Genomic DNA, 24,441 nt, shown 5'->3' with positions numbered 1-24,441 from the left:
TTTCCCATTAGACATTTGTTTTCCCAAATATCTTTAATGTCATAATCATCAAAACTTTATATACACATAATTTCAATGCATCATTGTCACTTTTTTGCTTTTCAAAATTATCTTTCTCTCTCTCCCCAAAATAGAGTTTGTGACTACTTCAAGACTACAGAATACATAGAAAGGCTTTGGAAAAGAACTGCAATTAAAAATGCATTCAGGAGAAATCAGAGTAAACAACAAAGTAGAGGCTGGTAATTGCGAGTGGTTCAACACGTCATAGCAGAGAGATGGAGAGAACAAACATGTTACTCTCATCTCAGGCGGCCGCCAAACACTGTTCTTTAGCAGCTGGATGTTAGCGCTCATCAGAAGCTGCTATGTACAGTACACGAACACATCTTCCAGTACGACGGTCTATTCATTCAGAGACTGCGTGGCAGAGTTACATTCGGAGTGCTATCAGGAAAACTCAAAGTTGAAACCAACGAAGCAAACACAAATGAGTCTAAACATGATTGCGCTAAGCGTGTGTGTGTGTGTGTGGTGCCACTCGACACACAGGAAAGGGAGAAAACATTAAATTAAACTGTTAACACTAAAGCTTAAACCAAGCAGTAAATATGCAGTTATTTATTTACAAGACATGGATAAGAGGTGGGTCAATAAAAGAATGATATAGTATAGAAGAGGTGTGGCTTTCAACATGCAGCGCTTCAGTGCTCCCTCAGAAGCCTCGACAAGATAGAAGGACAGAGCAGCTCTGCGGTGGAGTCCAGCATAGAACTTTGTGTCTTTCCTTCAACATGCGACGTCTCGGTCAGCTTGGCCCGGCTACATTGATGGTATATAAACAGTGCAGGGTTAGGCAAAGAAGGAGAATGTTGGTGTGAGCCCGTGCTAAGCGTGCTAAGCTATCTGCGTGGTGAGATCAGGTGTTAAGAGGGAGCGCTGATGAGTTCACTGTTGTCACATCAGTATATCCAGGTCGTCTCCGTGGCTGTCCTCCTCGGTCACTCGCAGCGACAGCACCTCCTCGTTCAGGAAGAGACCGCTCAGACGCTCCTTGCGGGCCTGCCGCTGCTCCTTCAGCTGCCGCTTACGAAGGGCTTTCTGCTGGAGCTTACGCTGCTTGGATCGCTTCTGCCAAAAGAGCAGAGCGTGAGGCCAACGGAACAAGTGAGAATTGACAAAGTCCAGCGGAGAAATGAAAGACATTCCTTACTTTAGAATCTCTGATGCGTTCGGCAGCGTTGGAAAGGTTACCGTCGCTGTGTGCTCTGCTTATGTTAGCAACACTGCCTCCACTGCAGGCTGAGGCGGGACCACCTAAACAAACCAACATAGAAGACACTTCAATTCTACAGTAGGACAGACAAGAACTTGGTCCACATAGACAGGTGCTCGACTCCACTTAAACAGACTCCACTGTAGTTGGTGTTTTGTTAGTTAGAAGGGGTGTGATAAGAAGACGACAAACATCACACAAGCAGTCAGACTCCAAGAACTTTTGAAATAGTGTCATTCATCAAGAATGACTATACATGACATGGTCACAGTTCTAACATATTCATTGCTATTGTGAATCTAAACCAGGGGTCCCCAAACTTTTTGACTCAGGGGCCGCATTGGGTTAGAGCTGTATGTATACGCTATATTGCCAAATCCATCCAAATGATCAAAATCAGGTGTCCTAATCACTTGGCCCTGCCACAGGTGTACAAAATCAAGCACTTAGACATGGAGACTGTTTCTACAAACATTTGTGAAAGAATGGGCCGCTCTCTGGAGCTCAGTGATTTCCAGCGTGGAACTGTCATAGGATGCCACCTGTGCAACTAATCCAGTCGTGAAATTTCCTTGCCCGTAAATATTCTGGGTTTGGAGATTGCCAGGAGAACGGTACATTTCGGACTGCATTGTGCCGAGTGTGGAATTTGGTGGAGGAGGAATTATGGTGTGGGGTTGTTTTTCAGGAGTTGGGCTTGGCCCCTTGGTTGCAGTGAAAGGAACTTTGAATGCTCCAAAATACCAAAACATTTTGTGGGAACCGTTTGGAGCGGGCCCTTTCCTCTTCCAACATGACTGTGCACAAAGCAAGGTCCATAAAGTCATGGATGACAGAGTCTGGTGTGAATGAACTTGATTGGCTTGCACAGAGTCCTGACCTGAACCCGATAGAACACCTTTGGGATGAATTAGAACGGAGACTGAGAGCCAGGCCTTCTCGACCAATATCAGTGTGTGACCTCACCAATGCGCTTTTGGATGAATGGTCAAAAATTCCTATAAACACACTCCGCAACCTTGTGGACAGCCTTCCCAGAAGAGTTGAAGCTGTAATAGCTGCAAAAGGTGGGCCGACATCATATTGAACCCTATGGGTTAGGAATGGGATGGCACTTCAAGTATATGTGAGTCAAGGCAGGTGGACAAATACTTTTGGCAATATAGTGTGTATATATACAGTATATATATTCCAAGCGCGATGATGTCACGTTATCGATGGGAAAATGCATTTTTAGACAAAATTATTTGCCTGAGCGGCTAGCAGACACGAGAGTAACAAGCGGTAGAAAATGGATTAGAAAGGACAGATTAAAAAAAAAAACATTAACTTGGCACTTCCCGCGGGCCAGATTTTGGACACTGGCGGGCCTGATCCGGCCCGCGGGCCGTAGTTTGGGGACCCCTGATCTAAACCAACAGGAAACGTGACACTGCAGTCAAACCTCCACCAGGTAGCGTACCTGCGACAGAGTTGGACGCAGTGGATCCCGTAGAGGAGCTGGCCGAGCTGACCATGCTGGCATTGCTGCTGCTGGCGCCGCTGACGCCGCCTGTGCTGGCGCTGCTGTGGCTGCTCCTCTTCCAGCCTTCCCGGATGCTGCTGGCCCGCTGCCTGGGGCCGTGCTCTCTGATGTAGTTACGTACCTGCGCATGTTACCCTGGCGTTAGGAGGCACGGGTGCTGCGGCAAAGAGCCGTGTGTCACGTGACCCACCTGCTTCAGCTTCTCGTCCGTCAGACAGTTGAGCTCGATGATGAACTCGCTGTCCGTGGGCGAGATCTGAGCGCAGGGGTCGATGATCTTGATGATGTCCAGTTGCTCTCGCAGGCCCATCTCCGTGCTGACCTTACGACTCAGGTACTCGATGTACTCCACCTGAAAAGAGCGACACGGCTTTCACTTTGCTGCTCTTGCACACGCGAACCCTGCCGGCGTTGGGATTACTTGTTCGTCATTGGTCATGGCGCTCCAAGGCAGCTCATCCAGGTTGTGGTGAGGATGAGGTTTGGGCTTCCTTTTGGGAACCAGGCAAGGGGAACTCGGAACACTAGGAATGATGTCGGACAGGACATCGCTGCCGCTGGTGATGTCGCTTCCTGGCAACTGGAAGGTAAGTGTGGCGCCTTAGTTGAATGTACAACGGCACATTAAAATAGTTTTTGCACCACCCGCCCCCCACCTGCCACTCAAACTCGCTGTCGGACCAGTCCCAGTATGTGCTGATGGAGGAGGAGACGTCGCTGCACACGCTGCCCTCTGGAAACAGGTCCAGGGAGGTCAGATCCTGGTCGTCCAGCAGGGAGTAGCAGTCATCCTGGTCGCCCACGGACACCGAGGAGAAGAGCTCCTCGCTGCACTCGGAGCTGGCCACACTCGTCCCACAGGACGTCAGGTTCCATCTGGAGAGCAAGAAGTTAGGACACATTTGTTTACAATTGCGCAACCGCTCATACATATGGCAAAACATAAAAGGTATTTATGTAAAAATTTGGATATTTGTGGGAATAAGCCCGGCGCAAAATTGCAATGAAGTCAATAACTTTGATCTTTTAGCATCCATCTAAAAGGTTCTCAAACTTTTTTCACCCATTACACCCTCAGAAAGCATTTGGCTCTCCAAGTACCACCGTAATGACCAACATTAAAATATAGTAGCATCGTAGGCTTAATTGTTCTTTAAAAACAAGATAGAGGTTTTATTTCAAGGGAAACTGCACTTTTTGGGAATTTTGCCTATGGTTCACAATCATTATGAGAGGATGGATTTTAAAGATCATATAAAACACTTGAAAGATGTGGCTAATGGGAGTCACCGTTGTAGCCTTCAAAGCCCTCTAACAACTTCAAAACAGTCCATCAACTATTTATATACAGACTGCAAGTCTATATATAATGTAGCGAGTGTCTTCTAATCATGGCAGATTCAGTAACAAACAACAAAGATGACTATTTTTGGACAAATGAGGATTTACAACCGTATCTTTTGGAAGATGAATATACAAAGGATGAACTGCTGCTTATAGAAGCGAACATGAAGTAAGAGTGAGACGTTGGAGCAGACGGAAGCCGGGAGAGTGAGGTGGAAGTGACTCCAAGCTGCAAAATGTGGAATTTGAAGCCAAGCTATTTCAACATAAATGGGGTGCTTACCCAAATAAACTGGAAAAAATGTCCCTGGCTAGCTGGACCAGACAGACAACTGTCCATTGTGTGAGTCACACGCAGCACATCATGCATGTTAGTACATACGCTGTCTGGCTAGCTGTGTACAAACAAAACATAAAATGTGGGCTAATACTTCACAGATACTGTAATATAATTGTTCATGTTTTTCAGTCAGCACAGATTGGTGTCTTATCACGTTGTTGTACATTACAAACTTAAACGCGTTTCGTGTTGTTGTAGAAGCTAGCTTATTTCTTGCCGTAGTTAGCTTTTATGGGTAATACCGTAGCACGCCGATGTGTTACTACGCTAGAAAGAGTTCCTCGGTGTTTGCTCTAACAATAACAATGTCGCCACAGCTTGGTTATTATACAGGTTACGAACGTAAATTAAGTATTGTTGACGGTTTCTGAATGCATTTTGAAAGTGATTTAGAAGTAGAACTGATTTCTCCCAAGAGCTGCATTGCTAGCCACCAAGAATGAGCCGATTTTTACATGTTAGAATGCAAAAAAATAATGACTGTAAACAATAGGCAACATTCGATAGGCAATATTCCTAAAAAAGTGGTTCCCCAACAAGTATTAGCCTAGTAGGGGTAAGTATTCATTAAAAACAAGGCAGAGGTTTTATCTAAAAAGTATATTTAAATATTTTTGGCCAATGTAACATTACGCACAGTTTGAACAGTAACACTATGTTGGAATAGAGGACAATAAAACACTGTACTTTAATGAGGTGATTATTGGCATACCACTAGATGGAGCCTGCGTACCACTAGTAGTACACGTTTGAGAATCACTGATCTATCTATGGTAGTTTAAAACGATGACGTTATCGTGTAATTTGCATTATTGGCCAGGACTTGTGCGTCATATTTTTATGCATGCTGTGGTAGAAACAAACAAGAAAATTAAACCACATATGCCGACAAAGAAATACGGTCAGCTCTTGTTTACCGTGTCCAGTTGGTTAGTAAACACATTTTTGCAAAGTAGGATTATATCATTATTAATGAATTGAGTATTTTCATGGATGGGGCATAAAAATATGTGTTTACAACTTTGTAAATACGTTTTCTTAAACATAATTTCAGCCCTTCAAATCTGAACAGCCATATACAAGCAAAGTTCGATATGATGCGGTTTGATATAACACGACGTTCTATATAATTAATTTTCGCCTGTTTTTTCCCCACCAGAGTCAATCGGGTTGTTTTTTTACTAAATTATCGCCTATTAACAAACTTACTGTTAACAAACTTACTGTCATGATCAGCCCCTCCTGGTCATGTCCTGTGTAGTTTTACTCTACGCGACAGTTACGCGTCTCCATTGCTACACTTAAATATCGTCATTTGGAAATTAGACTGCGTGTTATTGTGACTCGAGATCGCATTTGTTTTAGCATTTCTCATTAACTTTTTTTGGACCCACGGGTCCACCTCTTCTAAAAGAGACAATGTGCTACTTGCCTGTTGCTGTGGAAACGGCGTAGGGGGTCCGTCCTGTGACAGGATGAGAGTTGGCAGCCAAAATCACTGACGTCAAGGGTTCCGACATCACTGAGGTTTGCTCTCTGTGAGAGGAGAGGGAAAGGCTCCTCTGGGGCCAAAAACTTCTCATACAGAGAATCGGACATGGTTGCATGTACCTGAGACAAAACAACAGACGTGAGACTTAATGCAGAAAAACTCCTAACATTCCAAATAAAATTGTAAATGTACATGTACACAGACTAGACTAACTACATGATACAACATGTGAGTAGCATTACTATGCATGTTTGATTAAGTCAGTCTTACCATTATGACAATTGACATAAAATAACCATTTACAACAAAACCAGTTCAGCCAAATTTGAACGACTAGAGTGAAGCAAATCTTCATTTTATTGCTTGGTAGCCAAAAAAAGCCAACCAAAGTTTCATAAAATAGTATGCAGCCATAAATGTTTTGTTGGCACTTTGACGTCACGCACTCCTCAGAATATCCCCCTTGTTATTTTCTTATCGTCACCTGCAAACTTGCTGTCACACAGAACATGTAAAAGAGAGATTAACTGTATTTTTAAAGTATTGGTTTCGGTAAATTCTTGTTTTATACGTGTTGTGTTTTGATTAGGGGCTCATAGCGTGCTGTAAGAACGAAGAGCTAGCTAATATTGTTAGCTTTCGGCTAATGCTAAATGCCAACGGGGCGGCGACAAAAGCCATCAAATGACACCGAAGTAATTTGGCTAACACGCGAATCAATGTGAAGTCATTAAATACAACTTGGGACGATTTGAAGGACACAATGACGGAAAATACCAACCTATTGTCGTTCAAAGTCCGAGATTTTGCGCAACCTTCATTTGCAAATCCTCGCCACCGACAAGTTGCGTTGCTATCGCGAGAAGTGACTCATCGCGAGAATTTCAAAAGCGAGAAGAACGTCATGTGACACAACACGGAAGTTATCACATACAGAGGAAAAACAAACACCTATCTGTTATTTCAAGACTTATATTCCATTCTTGTTACTATTTTTTATGGAATCGAATGTTCAGTGATGTCATCAACCCAAGAAAAGGACAGCAGCTTTCTGGGTGGTAGAATACCGCCTGAGATCGAGTTTATGGCAAAGAACCTCAAGGATGTGGAGCAAGAGATGTTCAGAAAATTACTGAAAGGTACTTATTAGTAATATATAAGATTGGATAAAACGCTGTAAAACAAATGTTCCTATTTCAATTGTGTCAATGCTGTAATGCTGCATTCTGTCACTGAAGCGGTGGTGAATGCCCTGGAGGGGAAGGACTGCAGAGACACGATGAAGTCAATAGCAGAGACGAGTGTCCTTCCACAGGACAAGCTGAGTCATGTTGTAGCTGGGATGTACAGAATATTGTCTGAGGCTATTCGTAAACCACAGGCATTGCTTAAGCAGGAGGTGAGCTGCCTATAATGCTGTACCTTACAATTAAACATAACAAAGACCTCACGTTTACATCTTGTTTTCTCTAGTCCAGTGATTCTCAAACTGTGGTATGTGTAGAGGCTCCATTTAGTGGTACCCAATGACTCACGTGATTAAAATACAGTGTTTTATTTTCCTATATTTAAACACAATGTTACTAGTAGTTCAGTGGCCAAAAATATTACATATACTTGTTAATTGAAACCTCTGCCTTGTTTTGATGAATACTTAGGCCTACTACGCTATTGTATTTTAATGTTAGTCATTATGGTGGTACTTTGACAGCCAAGTGTTTTCTGAGGTAGTCTTTGGTGATAAAAGTTTGAGAACCACTGCTCATTTGGGGTCGGCAAAGTTTCCAATCAAAAGAACCATTTTTCCAAATCTTCCACTAAAGGAAAATAGTCTGTAGCCACAGAGCACAACACTTTTTATAAACTATTAAAAGTTAAAAACAAACCAAATAAAGCCGATGACATCTTAAAGAAGTGCAATGTACATGTGTAGACATACATATTTTCAGTGCTAAATCCTCGCTACTCGTATTAAATGCACAGGTAAACCCGCGTCATTGGCAGTGAAGGCAAAATAATCCGTCAATGCAGAAATAAACTATCCATTTTATTTTTGGGACGTATTTATGGTTTGCTCACCAGTCAGGAATCAGCTTGTTCAATTTCACTGCCTCACAGTATATAAATGTTTTCAAAAATGCACATTTCCCAAATTATGGTATTTAAATGATCTCCAGGCTCTGCAAAGGGAGCCTCACCAATGAGGCTGAAGTTTGCCACTGAGCTCCAAAAGCCGTAGATGTTATAACGGGACTGAGCCAGCACACTGTTTATATGGAGGAAAAGTGGACGTGACGACAGGCTATCCTCACTCAGGTCCGGCTGGAAATCAGGAGAAATTCGATGATCCAGCATAAGAATGTGACAAAACCCTATTATTTGGTTTCATAAGCATGGGTATATGCACATACACACAGTGTTGAGTCTGCATTACATAACCTTTAACTGCCTGCCGATCTTAGATTTGTTACAAAGACAACTGGAAGATTATTTATAAAATTGTCTGATAACATGTACTGTATGTGCCTTTGTAGGCCTTTAAAGAGGATCTTCGCGACCTAAGGCAAGAATCGCCACTTACAGACCACCTATCGGTCCTTCTTTTCCAGTTATTGACTTTGTGCTCCTTTGTTTTCCTCAGGATACCAGAAGACTTTATCATGGATTTCTGCAGTGTGGTATTTGGAAATCGGTATGCTTGCATTTACACATATTCCCCCCTTTTCCCCACTAACTTGAGACCAAGGTACTCATGATACAAATACTTTGTATTTGCAGGCGTGCAGCTCTGGAAGCAGCGACTTCTCAGAGGGACCCCCACCTGCCTACAGTAGATGAGTTTAAATGGAGAGTGGATGTAGCCATCTCTACAAGGTGAGGCTGAAGAGTGTTTTACTAAGTTCTTGTTATTGTCCTCATTGCTGCTTTGCAGCTATAAGTGGGCTCTTTGCCTATCTTAATATTGCTTGGACTTATCCTTTATTATTATTATGGGCCAAAGTTTTTTGTCCCACTCTTAGTTTTATAATTTTTCAACCCTTCCAACATCAAACTTTTCAGTTCATTCATGACATGTTCTCTTGCTAGGTGCTGGCATGCTAACAATTAGCATTTTACTTATTTCACACATATTTAAAAACAAATACATCTGTCTATGGCCGTCATTTGCCGATAGCAGCCACAAAAATGTCCCCCGCAGAAAAAAGTATGGTAGTGTCCAAAGCGGCAAACTGTTTAACGTGGCCAGAGGCCACTCATTTTGCATTCCAAAACGTTTTGACTCCTTATAGCGGCAACCGATATCAAAATTTGCCATACCACGGTTCGTGAAATTTCATTTCTTAAGCGGGATTTGCGGTCGCCGCAACGGGATCCCAACCGGGGGGTGGCGAGCATCCAGTCCATGCAACCGCGCCGGTACTGGGTAAGTCTCATCGAAGCTCCCCTGAGCTTTGCACACTTGACCAATCCCCGAAAGTTTGTCATGAATGGAAAACAGCATCCTGTTCACATGAGCAACAAAAAGGAAGCTCAAATTGCATAGCACTGTTCAAGCTTAGAAAGCTTGCAAAACTGTATTTTAGAAACGGTTAATTACAATGCCGGATACATGCACACTTACATGTATACATACCGTAATTGTTTAAAGGTTCACATGTACTGAAATTCAAAATGACGGCCAACCTACATAGAGTGGCCACCTGTCTATAGCGGTCACTTTATTTGTTTCCCCTAATTAGTCAATATAGACATGTTTGACCTGTATATCATACTTGCCAACCCTCCCGAATTTTCCGGGAGACTCCCGAATTTCAGTGCCTCTCCTGAAAATCTCCCGGGACAACCATTCTCCCGAATTTCTCCCGATTTCCAGCCGGACCTGAGTGAGGACAGCCTGTCCATATGTACACATATATATATATATATATATATATATATATATATATATATATATATATATATATATATATGTATATATATATATATATATATGTACATGTATGTATGTATGTATATATGTATGTATGTGTGTGTATATATATATATATATATATATATATATATATATATATATATATATATATATTTATGTATGTGTGGGGAAAAAAAATCACAAGACTATTTCATCTCTACAGGCCTGTTTCATGAGGGGGGGTACCCTCAATCATCAGGAGATTTTAATGGGAGCATTTGCATACCATGGTTTATATAGGGCACAGAGTGGGTGGGTACAGGCTGGCTTAGGGGCGTGGTGATTGGCTCATGTGTTACCTAGGAGGTGTTTCCGTCTATGGCGGCATGCTGTTACAATTTCGCTGCGCTTGTTGAGGGATGACAGGTCTGGACGGTAAATAATAAACAGTTTCTCTTTCAAGCATAGGTTGCATCTTTTATTACCACTATTGTAAGGTGTGCTGGATGCAAGAATTTGCCATGTTATTGAATATTCAACATTATTGTCTTTGAGGTCCCAAATGTGTTTGCTGAGTTCTGTGGTATTTCGCAGGTTTTTGTTCCTGAAAGAAGCCTTGTGATTGTTCCATCTGGTTTTGAATTCTCCCTCGGTTAATCCTACATATGTGTCGGATGTGTTAATGTCCTTGCGTATTACCTTAGATTGGTAGACAACTGATGTTTGTAAGCACCCCCCGTTGAGAGGGCAATCAGGTTTCTTTCAACAGTTACATCCTTTGTTGGTTTTGGAGTCGCTCTGTCTGGGGGCCGACGGCTCATTTGCAATTGTTTTGTTGTGGTTTGAGATGATTTGTCGTATATTGTTCATGCAGCTGTAGCTCAATTTAATGTTGTTCTTGTTGAATACTTTTCTTAGGGTGCTGTCTTTGGGAAAGTGTTTGTCAATCAGATTGAGGAATTTGTGTCCAATGTTAGTTGAGACATTTTTGCTGTATGGGGGGTTGTACCAGATGATGTCGTTTCGTTTTCTGTTCTTTTTTGGCTGGTTTGCTGGCATGGGTTCATAGGTGAGGGTGAAATTGTATCCGCTTTCATCAAGGGCTTTTTGGTACGGGGGGGTTGCTTGGTCAAATTCAGCTTTGCTAGATGACAGCATCGATAGCCTTTTATTGATTCCGGTAGGTATTCTTTTCGTGGTGGTGGGTGGGTGGTTGCTGTCATGGTGCACGTATTGGAGTGTTGTGTTGGGTTTCGTGAATGGTTGGTAGCTGTTATTTCTCAGGTTGAAAGTGACGTCAAGGAAGTTGACGGTTTGCTTGTTGGCTTCAATCGTAATCCGTAGGCCGTTCTCTTTGAAAATTTGGCATATGCGCTTCTTGGTATTCTCGCTGCTCCTTGGCGAGGCGCGACACACTGCCAGTCCGTCATCACGGTAAATACCAAGGTTCAGATTGAGGCTAGCGAGCTGGGAGAGGAGGAAACTCCCAACGAGTTCACACGTTTCTGCTCCGTCAAAACTTCCCATAGTGACGTCAAATGTTGCATTGTTCTTTTTTTGCCATGGTGTACTGTTGTGGATGAGAATGGAGTTTTTTGCGTGGATGATGATGTTTCTTTCGTTGCCTGTGATTGCGTCGTAGTCTGAGGCGAAGTCTAGTGCTTGAGTCAGTAGGTCTTGCGTGATGGAAGGGTAAAATTCCTCGATATCAAAGGAGATAAAGTTGAACCTTGGTATTTACCGTGATGACGGACTGGCAGTGTGTCGCGCCTCGCCAAGGAGCAGCGAGAATACCAAGAAGCGCATATGCCAAATTTTCAAAGAGAACGGCCTACGGATTACGATTGAAGCCAACAAGCAAACCGTCAACTTCCTTGACGTCACTTTCAACCTGAGAAATAACAGCTACCAACCATTCACGAAACCCAACACAACACTCCAATACGTGCACCATGACAGCAACCACCCACCCACCACCACGAAAAGAATACCTACCGGAATCAATAAAAGGCTATCGATGCTGTCATCTAGCAAAGCTGAATTTGACCAAGCAACCCTCCCGTACCAAAAAGCCCTTGATGAAAGCGGATACAATTTCACCTTCACCTATGAACCCACGCCAGCAAACCAGCCAAAAAAGAACAGAAAACGAAACGACATCATCTGGTACAACCCCCCATACAGCAAAAACGTCTCAACTAACATTGGACACAAATTCCTCAATCTGATTGACAAACACTTTCCCAAAGACAGCACCCTAAGAAAAGTATTCAACAAGAACAACATTAAATTGAGCTACAGCTGCATGAACAATATACGACAAATCATCTCAAACCACAACAAAACAATTGCAAATGAGCCGTCGGCCCCCAGACAGAGCGACTCCAAAACCAACAAAGGATGTAACTGTCGAAAGAAACCTGATTGCCCTCTCAACGGGGGGTTCTTACAAACATCAGTTGTCTACCAATCTAAGGTAATACGCAAGGACATTAACACATCCGACACATATGTAGGATTAACCGAGGGAGAATTCAAAACCAGATGGAACAATCACAAGGCTTCTTTCAGGAACAAAAACCTGCGAAATACCACAGAACTCAGCAAACACATTTGGGACCTCAAAGACAATAATGTTGAATATTCAATAACATGGCAAATTCTTGCATCCAGCACACCTTACAATAGTGGTAATAAAAGATGCAACCTATGCTTGAAAGAGAAACTGTTTATTATTTACCGTCCAGACCTGTCATCCCTCAACAAGCGCAGCGAAATTGTAACAGCATGCCGCCATAGACGGAAACACCTCCTAGGTAACACATGAGCCAATCACCACGCCCCTAAGCCAGCCTGTACCCACCCACTCTGTGCCCTATATAAACCATGGTATGCGAATGCTCCCATTAAAATCTCCTGATGATTGAGGGTACCCCCCCTCATGAAACAGGCCTGTAGAGATGAAATAGTCTTGTGATTTTTTTTCCCCACACATACATATATTGCGCTCTACTACGGTATCGAGCACTATTTTTTGGATAACCTTATTAAGACATATATATATATTTATATATATATATGTATATGTGTGTGTATATATATGTGTATACTATACGTACATAGTGTACATACTATATCTCATACAATAACCTACTTGAATGTTTTAGCAACATTCATGGTGGAAGAGTTTTATACTTCATCCATTAAATGACAGAAGGACCGAATTTGACCAAATAAAACTAAAACTGTAGCAATTCCATGTAATGCAAATTCCCCAAAGCATTTCTGTAGTTTCTTGGAAAGAGTCTGCACGGGATCTTTTTTCTGGTTTAGATACCACTATGTCAATTTTCAAAGCTTCAGCAAGTTGTTCTTCAAGTAATCCACAGATAGGAGGCCCATCAAAATTATCTAGGAATTTTTCTAGTTGATGTGTAAGATTGTAATATTTTGTGTGTCTCTCCTCAGCTCTCTGGCCAGAGCACTGCAGCCTTCTGTGCTGATGCAGATGAAACTGTCCAATGGATGTTTTCACCAATTTGAGGTACTTGATAACTGTGCTGAATGCTTAAAAGCATATCATTTTGTTTTAAAAAAACAATATTTTTCTTATCCATTTTGGAGGTTCAACTCTGAAAAATACATATATCACAGGTTTAAACAAATAGGTAGATTTTAAACTAATTTAGGGCCACTAATTCACTCACCACAAGTACTTTGAGTCTACCTAGAGTCCTAGTAGAAGGAACTAGTCCCAGTGGAGTGGCAGCAAGCGGTTTGGTGTGTTTATTCTGAAAGAGCAGGACTCCCACATTATCAGCCAGTTCAGGAGCATTACTTTGCTAAACCTGGAGGAAAATATTTAGTTCTCCATATTGGCAAGGCGAATGACCATTGACGAGCATCCTTTTGGCAAATGAACATATTAATAGAAGCTGACAAAAAGCCGGAATACCTGGCTTCCTTGGTTGCCTTGAGCACTGCGCCGTGATCTGGGATCAAATTCGGCGGGCAAAGCAAGATAAGAGCGATCTGCATGTGGTGTGGTTGGACCTCGCCAACACATATGGTTCAATACCACACAATCTTATAGACTTTGCCTTGAAATTCTTCCATGTACCAGACTGTGTGTAGAGTATCATATCCAGGTACTTCAGCAACCTACATATGTACTTCACTCTGGAAAGCTACACAATAAGATGGCAGCAGCTAGAACACGGACTCGCCATTGGATGTGCAATCTTCCCTGTCCTATTGGTGGATGCTTTCAAAACCATCCTCATAGATGCCAGGCACGCAGTTGGGGCTATAGCTTGGATTTAAATGACGTCACGTTCCGCTCATTGAATATGTGCGGTGGTCAAGCAGTGTCTGTTCTCAATGGCAGCCATTTAGCTTTTCTTGAAGAAAAATACCCTATGCTCGCATTGTTTTCGGCTGTACGAACCATTCAAATCATAAAAAAGGATAAATGTTAAAGGGTGCAACATCTTACGGAAGACAGCGACAGCATGCAGTCCAGTCCAAGGGAGCAGAGTCGAAGAACGCATGAGTTTGCAGTGACCACTTTGTTTAAGGTGTGAATCATATATTTTCGATATACTTTACTCGTTTAGTATTTCCCATTGAAGTATTATCTCGATATTGTTTGTATTTTATTTTTAACAAACAGAAACCAGAAAGTCAGAGTCAATGATACTTTGTCAAGAAAGGTACGTCTCCCCTCTTGTTTATTTTGTACACAAATGTGTGAGAGTACATATGACAACAGGACAAAAATCAAATATGGTGATGATCCAGTATTTGTCAGTTAGTTAAATGGATATGCAGTCACCGATGTCAGTTGTTGAGTGCTTGTAGTCACTGTTTGTTTACATGGACGCGTCCTCGCAAGACATGAAGATGAATCATGAAATGCAACGATGCATGATTTACGCAGGAGAGCCTTGATAACAAATTTCTTGACCCAGCCACACTCAAAAAAGTTGTAGGCCTCCATGCTTTTCAAAGTTTTCATCTGGTTTGTCGTGTAGAATGATGTCTGGAGCACCAGATAGTTCAACATGTCTGGGAACTCCACCGACGGATAATTGTTGATATCACTCGACAAATCTTTTTTTGATAGAGTATAGGGATCTATTCCATTGCATAGTTAGATTTTTTGCTCGTATCTGCTTTTTGAATGAAGATCTAGGTCCCTTGCGTATTCAAGAGTTTGCGCGCTGCTTGCTGCACAACAGCCAGGTTGGCTTGGTTAACCACCGCTTTTTTAACACTTCCGGTAAGAAGTCATGTGACAGAATACAAACAATTAAGCTGCCATCGGGAGAGAGACTTCCACCACTGAGGAGCTATATAGACAATGTAACATGCCTTGTTCAGACAGCTCCATGCACCACCAGGCTCCTTAAAGGGGAACATTATCACAATTTCAGAATGGTTAAAACCATTAAAAATCAGTTCCCAGTGGCTTATTATATTTTTCGAAGTTTTTTTTCAAAATTTTACCCATCACGCAATATCCCTAAAAAAAGCTTCAAAGTGCCTGATTTTAACCATCGTTATAAACACCCGTCCATTTTCCTGTGACGTCACATAGTGAAGCCAACACAAACAAACATGGCGGAAAGAACAGCAAGCTATAGCGACATTAGCTCGGATTCAGACTCGGATTTCAGCGGCTTAAGCGATTCAACAGATTACGAATGTATTGAAACGGATGGTTGTAGTGTGGAGGCAGGTAGCGAAAACGAAATTGAAGAAGAAACTGAAGCTATTGAGCCATATCGGTTTGAACCGTATGCAAGCGAAACCGACGAAAACGACACGACAGCCAGCGACACGGGAGAAAGCGAGGACGAATTCGGCGATCGCCTTCTAACCAACGATTGGTATGTGTTTGTTTGGCATTAAAGGAAACTAACAACTATGAACTAGGTTTACAGCATATGAAATACATTTGGCAACAACATGCACTTTGAGAGTGCAGACAGCCCAATTTTCATCAATTAATATATTCTGTAGACATACCCTCATCAGCGCTCTTTTCCTGAAAGCTGATCTGTCCAGTTTTGGAGTTGATGTCAGCAGGCCAGGGAAGCTAGGGTCGATATTCTTCTCTTGATCATCTTCGGTGGCATAAGGGACGGTGTGAGCCAAGACATCCAGGGGGTTTAACTCGCTCATCTGCGGGAACAAACTGCCGTGCTACCGAGGTCCTTTGTCCCTGAATTGCTCACACACTCCGGCAGATTCAATGGGGGTCTGGCGGCAGATTTCTTTGACTTTATCGTTGGAAATGCATCTGCTTTGAGTGTCGCAGGATATCCACACATTCTTGCCATCTCTGTCGTAGCATAGCTTTTGTCGGTAAAGTGTGCGGAACAAACGTCCAATTTCTTGCCACTTTCGCATCTCTGGGCCACTGGTGCAACTTGAATCCGTCCCTGTTCGTTTTGTTACACCCTCCGACAACACACCGACGAGGCATGATGTCTCCAAGGTACGGAAAACAGTCGAAAAAACGGAAAATAACAGAGCTGATTTGACTCGGTGTTTGAGAAAATGGCGGATTGCTTCCCGATGTGACGTCACGTTGTGACGTCATCGCTCCGAGAGCGAATATTAGAAAGGCGTTTAATTCGCCAAAATTCACCCATTTAGAGTTCGGAAATCGGTTAAAAAAATATATGGGTTTTTTTCTGCAACATCAAGGTATATATTGACGCTTACATAGGTCTGGTGATAATGTTCCCCTTTAAGCAATTTGACAAGCTTTTGTCATGGGCGAGAAGGAAAATCAAAGCTGAGAAGTCAAGGAGCTTGGCCATTAAAAGAGGGTTGCGTTATGCAAAAAAACAACTGTGGTTTTGATAAGAACCAATCCCAAGGATGGACAAGAAACCACTGCTGAGTTGTCAGACAGACAGATGAGGAAACAAGCCAAGCAATAACTGGCTGAAGGATTGGCAAAGATTGAACAAAGCCACCTGCCTAGGAAGAACACATTGTGGTGTTACCAGCAAACACTTTTACAGGCTGCTCAAGGAAGACATGGACAGCCTCCAAAAGCAGATGGAGGAGCACACGGTAACGGTCCACAAGTTTAATAATGTGGCCCTTGAAGATTTGTGAAATCCCTTCATCATCAATCACCAAGATGGATAGTCTAGCCAATAGTTTCATCTACAAGTGGTTGGCACTTCTACATTGCTTTTGAGACGGAAGTTTTTCCTAAATGTGCTGCAGCTCCCCACCAATCCTGTCAGCCGTGGTTATAAGCAAGAAAAGACACACCTGGTGCTGAAACTGAAGGAATCATCTGACCCCCTCATAAGGAGTGCCAAGGTCTTCGTCCGCGCAGGCCAAAAATGGCGGACGCAAGATGAAGTACCATTTCCAAATTGCAACACTGTATAGTAATGTAACTGACCCAGTCTGGCATTGCTGGATTAAGCTCTGTAAAACCACAGCAGTTCTGGGCCAAAGCCAATAGAAAGCAGCAAAAAAACATGGTAGTGAAAGAGGTCTCAAGACTGGAGTAGAACCACTTTTACATCAAAGCAATATCCACATCTAACCAAGGGCCTTGAATGCGTCACCACCAACAGGCATATGATCTGGTCAGACATCTGGAGAACACTACAATCAAGGCTTAGCTTCCAGCTGAGGGTAACATATGTCACCATTCATGCCCCCGGAATTTGATGCAGTTGCTATAGATTAAGTTAGTTTTCCCGTGCGGTTGTGGCAAAGCAAGACTACAGCACATTCTGTCGGGCTGAAGAGTGGTTCTGACTCAAGATCGCTTCAGGTGGCACCACGATCAAGGCCCGGCCTAGCTAGCTGAAGTCTTTGAGAGGTGCAGAGTATCAGCAAACAATACATCAGCAACCACAAAGCTGGCACTGACAGCCTTTATCCGGTCTTGTAGCACTCTCTGTCCCCCAGCCAGGGAGGGAAACCGAATCCTCACCTCTGGAAAAAAGTGGCTGATGTTGGTGGACCTGAGAAAGCAGTTGGTCTTTTGAAGGGATATTGCTACAACAGTAATATGACCAGACATTGTAATGGGGTCTGTGGCATAGAGATCTTTCTCATAGAAGTCACTATCCTTTGGGGAAGAAGGCATGCCAGCAGCATACGAAAGGAAGCACATATTCTGAGCAGGCAGCGGAATGCCAAGCGGGCGGCTCGAAAACCAGGATATACCCGGTGGAGATTGGGTGTCGCGGAAATGCAGGAAAATCAACAGTCAAACTGCTCCAAGCAGCAGGCGTATAAGGGAAAAGCCTGCAGAAAGCCCTGAAAGAACTTGAGGGAAGGGGCTGAAAAAGCAAATTACTGGCTATGGCTGAGGAGGGAGGATAACCCTGGATTTCGTTGTGGCTTGTGCAGCACCTTCAGACACTTGGGGTTTAGTGCTATATAAATAAACTTTGATTGATTGATTGATTGATTTCCACTAAATCCAGAATGGCTGATGAACGGCGCCACCACGGAACGTCTCTGCCGTCCGCTAATCGCCACCGCTGTTTCATGCTCATGTCGCAGCTCCGCCGTGCAGCGAAATAGAGCAGACTGGGGAGGTAATGGGTCCCATTTTTATAGTCTTTGGTATGACTCGGCCGGGGTTTGAACTCACGACCTACCGATCTCAGGGCGGACACTCTAACCACAAAGCCACTGAGCAAACAGTTTATCCTGTCCTTTCAGAAGAGCAGAAACAAAAAAACTCGATCCTGCCATTTGAGACACCTAACGGCTGCAAAACGGCAACACCTCGGAACGTCTCTGACCTTTGCCGTACATCAATACCCACTGTCGGGCGTCTATGAAGGCTCTTACTTGTATTGTGGAAAAGACGACAGTTTTGCCTTGCAGAACGACAACTTTATATTTGTATTTGTAGCAAGCAACAACACAACAGTAACATCATCCCTGGCGAGCTTTACACACACACACACACACACACACACACACACACACACACACACACACACACACACACACACACATCTCATTTAACTCCCGCGAACCACTTTTCTGCTTCCCCTGCCCTGTATTAGCTGGTACTTGACATAGGCCCAGCTGTCCAGCATATGCATGCAATAGGCTTCCTTGATTTGGACCTCCAGAATCAGCATGTCCTCATCCACTAGTGTCAACAAGGTGAAACTACGTCTGAAAACCTTTGACTATTTGACTTCAGGTCCATCGCCACCCAGGGCGTTTCAAATTTTAAAATACGATGTGCCTTAAACACGGAGTATTTTAATTTGATAGTCAACCGGATAGGTTATTATGTGTTTGTGCATTACTTCCTGTCCCACACAAGCAGATTTTAGCTAAATTGGTCTGCTGTGTTGCATCGATCGGCAAAAATATAACCTCTGCATATATTTAGTGCAAGAATGCAGTACGGCACCGGCATGGTGGCGCCGTGGGCAGAGGGTCCACTAGCTGTGGAAACTGACACATTGACTCGAATCTAGAATGGAAATGAAAAGAGTCCGCGCCATGTCGGCGCCGTTCAGCAGCCATTTCGCATCCAGTAGAAATCCCAGGTAAGAGTTCGGTTGTTACACCCCAGTAAAGACAGCTGCAGGGAGATGTGGGGAGATGTCCCCTTCTACATTATCATCTCAACAAAACAAAATATTAATTTATAAAGCATTCCTATCATGTTGGCTTTAATTTCAATCCTTTGTGTGTATACAGGACTGTCTCAGAAAATTAGAATATTGTGATAAAGTCCTTTATTTTCTGTAATGCAATTAAAAAAACAAAAATGTCATACATTCTGGAATCATTACACATCAACTAAAATATAGCAAGCCTTTTATTATTTTAATATTGCTGATTATGGCATACAGCTTAAGAAAACTCAAAAATCTTAACTAAAATTTTTTTTAATATTTCCTCAGACCAAGTAAAAACAAAAGATTTATAACAGCAAAACAAAATCAAACATTTGAAAATGTCAATTAATGCACTCAGTACTTGGTTGGGAATCCTTTTGCACGGATTACTGCATCAATGCGGCGTGGCATGGAGGCAATCAGTCTGTGGCATTGCTGAGATGTTATGGATGCCCAGGATGCTTCAATAGCAGCCTTTAGCTCATTTGCATTATTGGGTCTGGTGTCTTTCAGCTTCTTCTTCACAATACCCCACAAACTCTCTATGGGGTTCAGGTCAGGGGAGTTGGCAGGCCAATCGAGGACAGTAATGCCATGGTCAGTACACCAGTTACTGGTGGTTTTGGCACTGTGGGCAGGTGCCAGATCATGCTGGAAAATGAAATCATCATCTCCATAGAGCTTTTCAACAGATGGAAGCATGTAGTGCTCTAAAATCTCTAGAAGCGTCTGACTTGGGCTATGGAAAAGAAGCACTGGTCCAGAGTCCTGTTTTCAGACGAAAGCAAGTTTTGTATTTAATTTGGAAGTCAAGGCGCTAGAGTCTGAAGGAAGGCTGGAGAGGAGCAAAATCCAAGTTGTTTGAAAGCCAGTGTGAAGTTCCCACGGTCAGCAATTTTTTGGGGAGCCATGTCAGCTGCTGGTGTTGGTCCACTGTGTTTCATCATGTCCAGAGTCAATGCAGCTGTGTACCAAGAGATTTTAGAGCACACATGCTCCATCTGTTGAAAAGCTCTATGGAGATGATGATTTCATTTTCCAGCATGATCTGGCACGTGCCCACAGTGCGAAAACTACCAGTAACTGGTGTACTGACCATGGCATTACTGTCCTCGATTGGCCTGCCAACTCCCCTGACCTGAACCCCATAGAGAGTTTGTGGGGTATTGTGAAGAAGAAGCTGAAAGACACCAGACCCAATAATGCAAATGAGCTGAAGGCAGCTATGGAAGCATCCTGGTCATCCATAACACCTCAGCAATGCCACAGGCTGATTGCCTCCATGCCACGCCGCATTGATGCAGTAATCCGTGCAAAAGGATTCCCAACCAAGTACTGAGTGCATTAATTGACATTTTCAAATGTTTGATTTTGTTTTGCTGTTATAAATCTTTTGTTTTTACTTGGTCTGAGGAAATATTAAAAAAAATTTTAGTTAAGATTTTTGAGTTTTCTTAAGCTGTATGCCATAATCAGCAATATTAAAATAATAAAAGGCTTGCTATATTTTAGTTGATGTGTAATGATTCCAGAATGTATGACATTTTTGTTTTTTTAATTGCATTACAGAAAATAAAGGACTTTATCACAATATTCTAATTTTCTGAGACAGTCCTGTATACACACAAAGGATTGAAATTAAAGCCAACATGATAGGAATGCTTTATAAATTAATATTTTGTTAATACAATATATTTAGAATTGACAGAAAATGTATGGTATTTATCAATAAAATGTTTAATTCTAGTATAATATTTTTTACAATTTACAGTATTTGTAATGTATGTCCCTGCGATGAGGTGACTTGTCCAGGGTGCACCCCGCCTACCGCCTGAATGCAGCTGAGATAGGCTCCAGCACCCCTTGCGACCCCAAACGGGACAAGCGGTAGAAAATGGATGGATGGATGGATGGATGGACGGACGGACGGACGGATGGATGGATGGACGGACGGTTCTCATTACAAATTGATGAGAATTTTAGTAACATGCTTCAGTCAACAGGGGGCGACACTCTCCATACTTTCTACTCTAATGAGGCTGGAGACTGCTGTATCTGCCCCAAAAGTAGAACAAAATCAAGTAGATTGATTCTGCTGCTGCTCTACCCAGTGGATGCGTTACCCAATTAGATTACAGTACATTAGCCTTGTATCTACACGAGATGTGATTCTCGTCTAAACTCGATGATCAACCAACCAATCAAGACATTCTTTACAAGTTAGTTGTTGTTTTCCTGTGCAGGTGCCAGTGGCGAAATTCCAGGAACTGCGCTACAACGTGGCTCTGATCCTCAAAGAAATGAACGATTTGGAAAAGAGAAGCATTCTGAGGATCCAAGATTGACAAACATTCTGTTTTTGATGGAAGCAGTGAGATTGGTAAAACCAGAAAGCTAAAAATGCAAAAGGATTTACATGAAAAAAAATTGTCTGCCGACCGGTCCAGGGTGTACTTCGCCTCTCGCCCCAAAGTGAACTGTGATAGGCTGGAGCTGGAGTTTACTTGTGATCCTAATGAGGACTAGCAATATAGAACAAAGATGGATGTTATCAATTGTGGTCTGTTTACTCTGTGATATTTTACCATTTACCGGTAATACAAGCAATACTGGTCTAGAAATAAATAAAAAAAAGTCAGCTTTACTTCCCAATTGTTTTCTTACTTTTTAAAGAAAATAAATAAGTAATTATTCAAAATAAGTTTAGCTTTTTTTGTTCATAAACTTCACAAAAGTAAGCCCTATTACTCCTCTGGAGTGAAAGTGGCAGCTGTTCTTTTGTGTTAAACAATACATTTTGGGCCTGATCTACTAAATAAATGCTCAACCGCATGTGCAAACTATTTATATACTGTAGAGTTGAATATATAGTTTATATACAGGCGTGTTGTGTGTGATCTGCTAACCCCGGATTTCCACTGGATGCGTAACGGCTGCTGAACGGCGCCGCCATGGAACATCTCTGCTATCCACCTATCCCCACCGCGTTCTGATGAGCATTGTTGTGGCTCCGCCGTGCAGCGAAGTAGCGCAGAATTTTACGATCGATATCTCACAAATCTCTGCGTATTTACCTGATGAGAGAAGTTGTAGTAAAGCGAACCACAAACAGTTAATTCTGTCCTTCCAGTGGAACAAAAGGATATAAACTCGGTCCTGTTCAAGGTAGCAAACGGTTGCTGAATTTAACACCGCGGAACGTCTCAAGCTTTGCCGTCCATCAATACCCACAGTCTGTGACGGCACTGACTTAACTTGATTTGTGGAAAAGACGAGGGTTTTACCTTGCATAACAACAACTTAATTTTTTGTTTGTTTGTAGCAAGTAACATCATCCCTGGCAAGTGTTATACACACAACCACATCTCATTTAACTTCCGCCAATGACTCCCCTGCTTCTCTTGCCCCCGTATAAGCTGGTATTTGACACGGCTCCCAAACAAACGAGCTGTCTGGCAAACTGAAGCTCTGCATATATTCGGTGCAGGGATGCGGTACGACATCGGTATGGCACCGCCATGTGCAAGGGGTTTTGCGGCCATGGGAATCGAGACATGATTTAAATGGAAACAAAAAGAGTTTGTCGCCATGGCGGTGCAGTTCCGCATCCAGTGGAAATCCAGGGTAAGACTGCATGTGCAGTTGATCATGAGTGCAAAAGTGGTGCAAACCACCCTATTTAAAGGACGATTTTGCGTGTACTACTACCGGCATTATGTGCCCATTGAAACACTCATTTCCCTCCGCATTCTTTTTATCCTGCCCTCCACATTCTTTTTATCCTGCTCTCCAAACTTTGGTGTTTTGCAATGGTATTGAACAAGCAACACCCATCTAAAATATCTACCAACTTTTCTGCAATATACAATCGCAGTCTTAACAACAAAAACTATTTTTAGCACTCTGAGGGTGCGCTCTGGGCGGCACTGCAATGTTGTGATGGTTGTGAATGATACAGACAAGAATATGCCAGACATATTTCATATATGAAAAAATATGGGGGGGGGGGAACGTCAGCAGACACTAAAACTAATCAATTTGTTTTAATAAGCCTTTTAAACCATTCAGTAGGTATACAATTATATTGCAGAATATATATATAATATAATATGTTTAATTTTGACAGTCCAAATATGTTGACATAGAATATTGTTTTGCTCTCTCAATCGTCTGTCTTTGCAGTGCTAGTTTGCACTTCCTCTCTCGACATACTAAATATAGATTCAAAACAAGCGACAGCAGAACAGTTTTAGGCTTGATAAATCTCAATGCATGTGCTAAATGATTATATTTCATCTGTATTTGCATTTGCACATTTGAAAACCGTACCATTTTCAGAAACATTACAATTCTCTCATTCCAGAATGTGAAGACAAATACAGCACTGTACACTTCTCTGTGCTGGTTTCTCACGAGTACTGTTGTATAGACGGGGCAAAGAAACTTTAGCAAAATACTTGCGACTAAGTAGCACATACTTACAGTAGGTCTATAGTTTTCAGCAAACCCAGTCTTGTTCACTGTGTATATGGGTGCTATATCTTTAGTGATAGCTCTCCATTGTGCCCCTTTCATATCATACTTGGTACCTTTGGTAAATTATTCTACCACAATAAACTGCTTTGTAGAGTTTGTTGCTTGGGGTGGTCTTGTGTCCCTCGCAAATCCTTGAAAATTGGATTTGAAAAGTGAAGTGTCTCAGCAAGCAAGGTCATACTGTATTATGAATCCTTCCTCAAGGCCAAGCCCTCTTTGATTGTGTCTCCACCCCGTCATCCGTGTTGTAGTTTTTAGCGTTTCCATATGGAGTCTACTGAAAGGTATAAGTTTGAACTATATGCTATGAAATGGCAACAGCGGAGAATAGAGAAAAAGTAAGAACTTATTGACTACCACTGATTAAAAATAGC

At 42.5% G+C, this 24,441-nt stretch overlaps 2 protein-coding genes across 2 annotated transcripts; one reads left to right on the top strand and one right to left on the bottom strand.

Moving 5' to 3' along the window:
* Positions 1-14: 14 nt before the first annotated feature.
* On the bottom strand, positions 15-6,901 carry fam199x (family with sequence similarity 199, X-linked). The gene is made up of 8 exons (XM_061929165.1): positions 6,759-6,901; positions 5,918-6,096; positions 3,458-3,677; positions 3,223-3,381; positions 2,992-3,153; positions 2,739-2,922; positions 1,214-1,317; positions 15-1,131 (listed from the first exon to the last, which is right to left on the bottom strand). Exons 2-8 carry the CDS (start codon positions 6,082-6,084, stop codon positions 958-960), a joined length of 1,170 nt encoding a protein of 389 aa, XP_061785149.1. The 5' UTR covers positions 6,085-6,096; positions 6,759-6,901; the 3' UTR covers positions 15-957.
* On the top strand, positions 6,551-23,517 carry commd5 (COMM domain containing 5). The gene is made up of 7 exons (XM_061929166.2): positions 6,551-7,116; positions 7,216-7,376; positions 8,512-8,540; positions 8,619-8,669; positions 8,756-8,851; positions 13,359-13,434; positions 21,775-23,517. The coding sequence occupies exons 1-7, from the start codon at positions 6,996-6,998 to the stop codon at positions 21,874-21,876; spliced, it is 636 nt and encodes a 211-aa protein (XP_061785150.1). The 5' UTR covers positions 6,551-6,995; the 3' UTR covers positions 21,877-23,517.
* Positions 23,518-24,441: the final 924 nt, after the last annotated feature.

The sequence above is a fragment of the Nerophis lumbriciformis genome, linkage group LG34 (assembly GCF_033978685.3).
Source record: "Nerophis lumbriciformis linkage group LG34, RoL_Nlum_v2.1, whole genome shotgun sequence".
NCBI lineage: Eukaryota > Metazoa > Chordata > Actinopteri > Syngnathiformes > Syngnathidae > Nerophis > Nerophis lumbriciformis.
Note: the sequence above shows the minus strand (reverse complement) of the source record. Positions and strands in the feature narration are given on the sequence as shown.

Bases quoted from the DNA above. Each gene is read 5' to 3' on its own strand.
- commd5 (XM_061929166.2), top strand. From the start codon at position 6,996: ATGTCATCAACCCAAGAAAAGGACAGCAGCTTTCTGGGTGGTAGAATA. The intron at 8,670-8,755 runs GTATGCTTGCAT...TTGTATTTGCAG, and splicing joins AGTGTGGTATTTGGAAATCG to GCGTGCAGCTCTGGAAGCAG. The intron at 8,852-13,358 runs GTGAGGCTGAAG...GTCTCTCCTCAG, and splicing joins GATGTAGCCATCTCTACAAG to CTCTCTGGCCAGAGCACTGC.
- fam199x (XM_061929165.1), bottom strand. From the start codon at position 6,084: ATGTCCGATTCTCTGTATGAGAAGTTTTTGGCCCCAGAGGAGCCTTTC. The intron at 3,678-5,917 runs GCAAGTAGCACA...CTTGCTCTCCAG, and splicing joins CGCCGTTTCCACAGCAACAG to ATGGAACCTGACGTCCTGTG. The intron at 3,382-3,457 runs GTGGGGGGCGGG...CTTACCTTCCAG, and splicing joins ACAGCGAGTTTGAGTGGCAG to TTGCCAGGAAGCGACATCAC.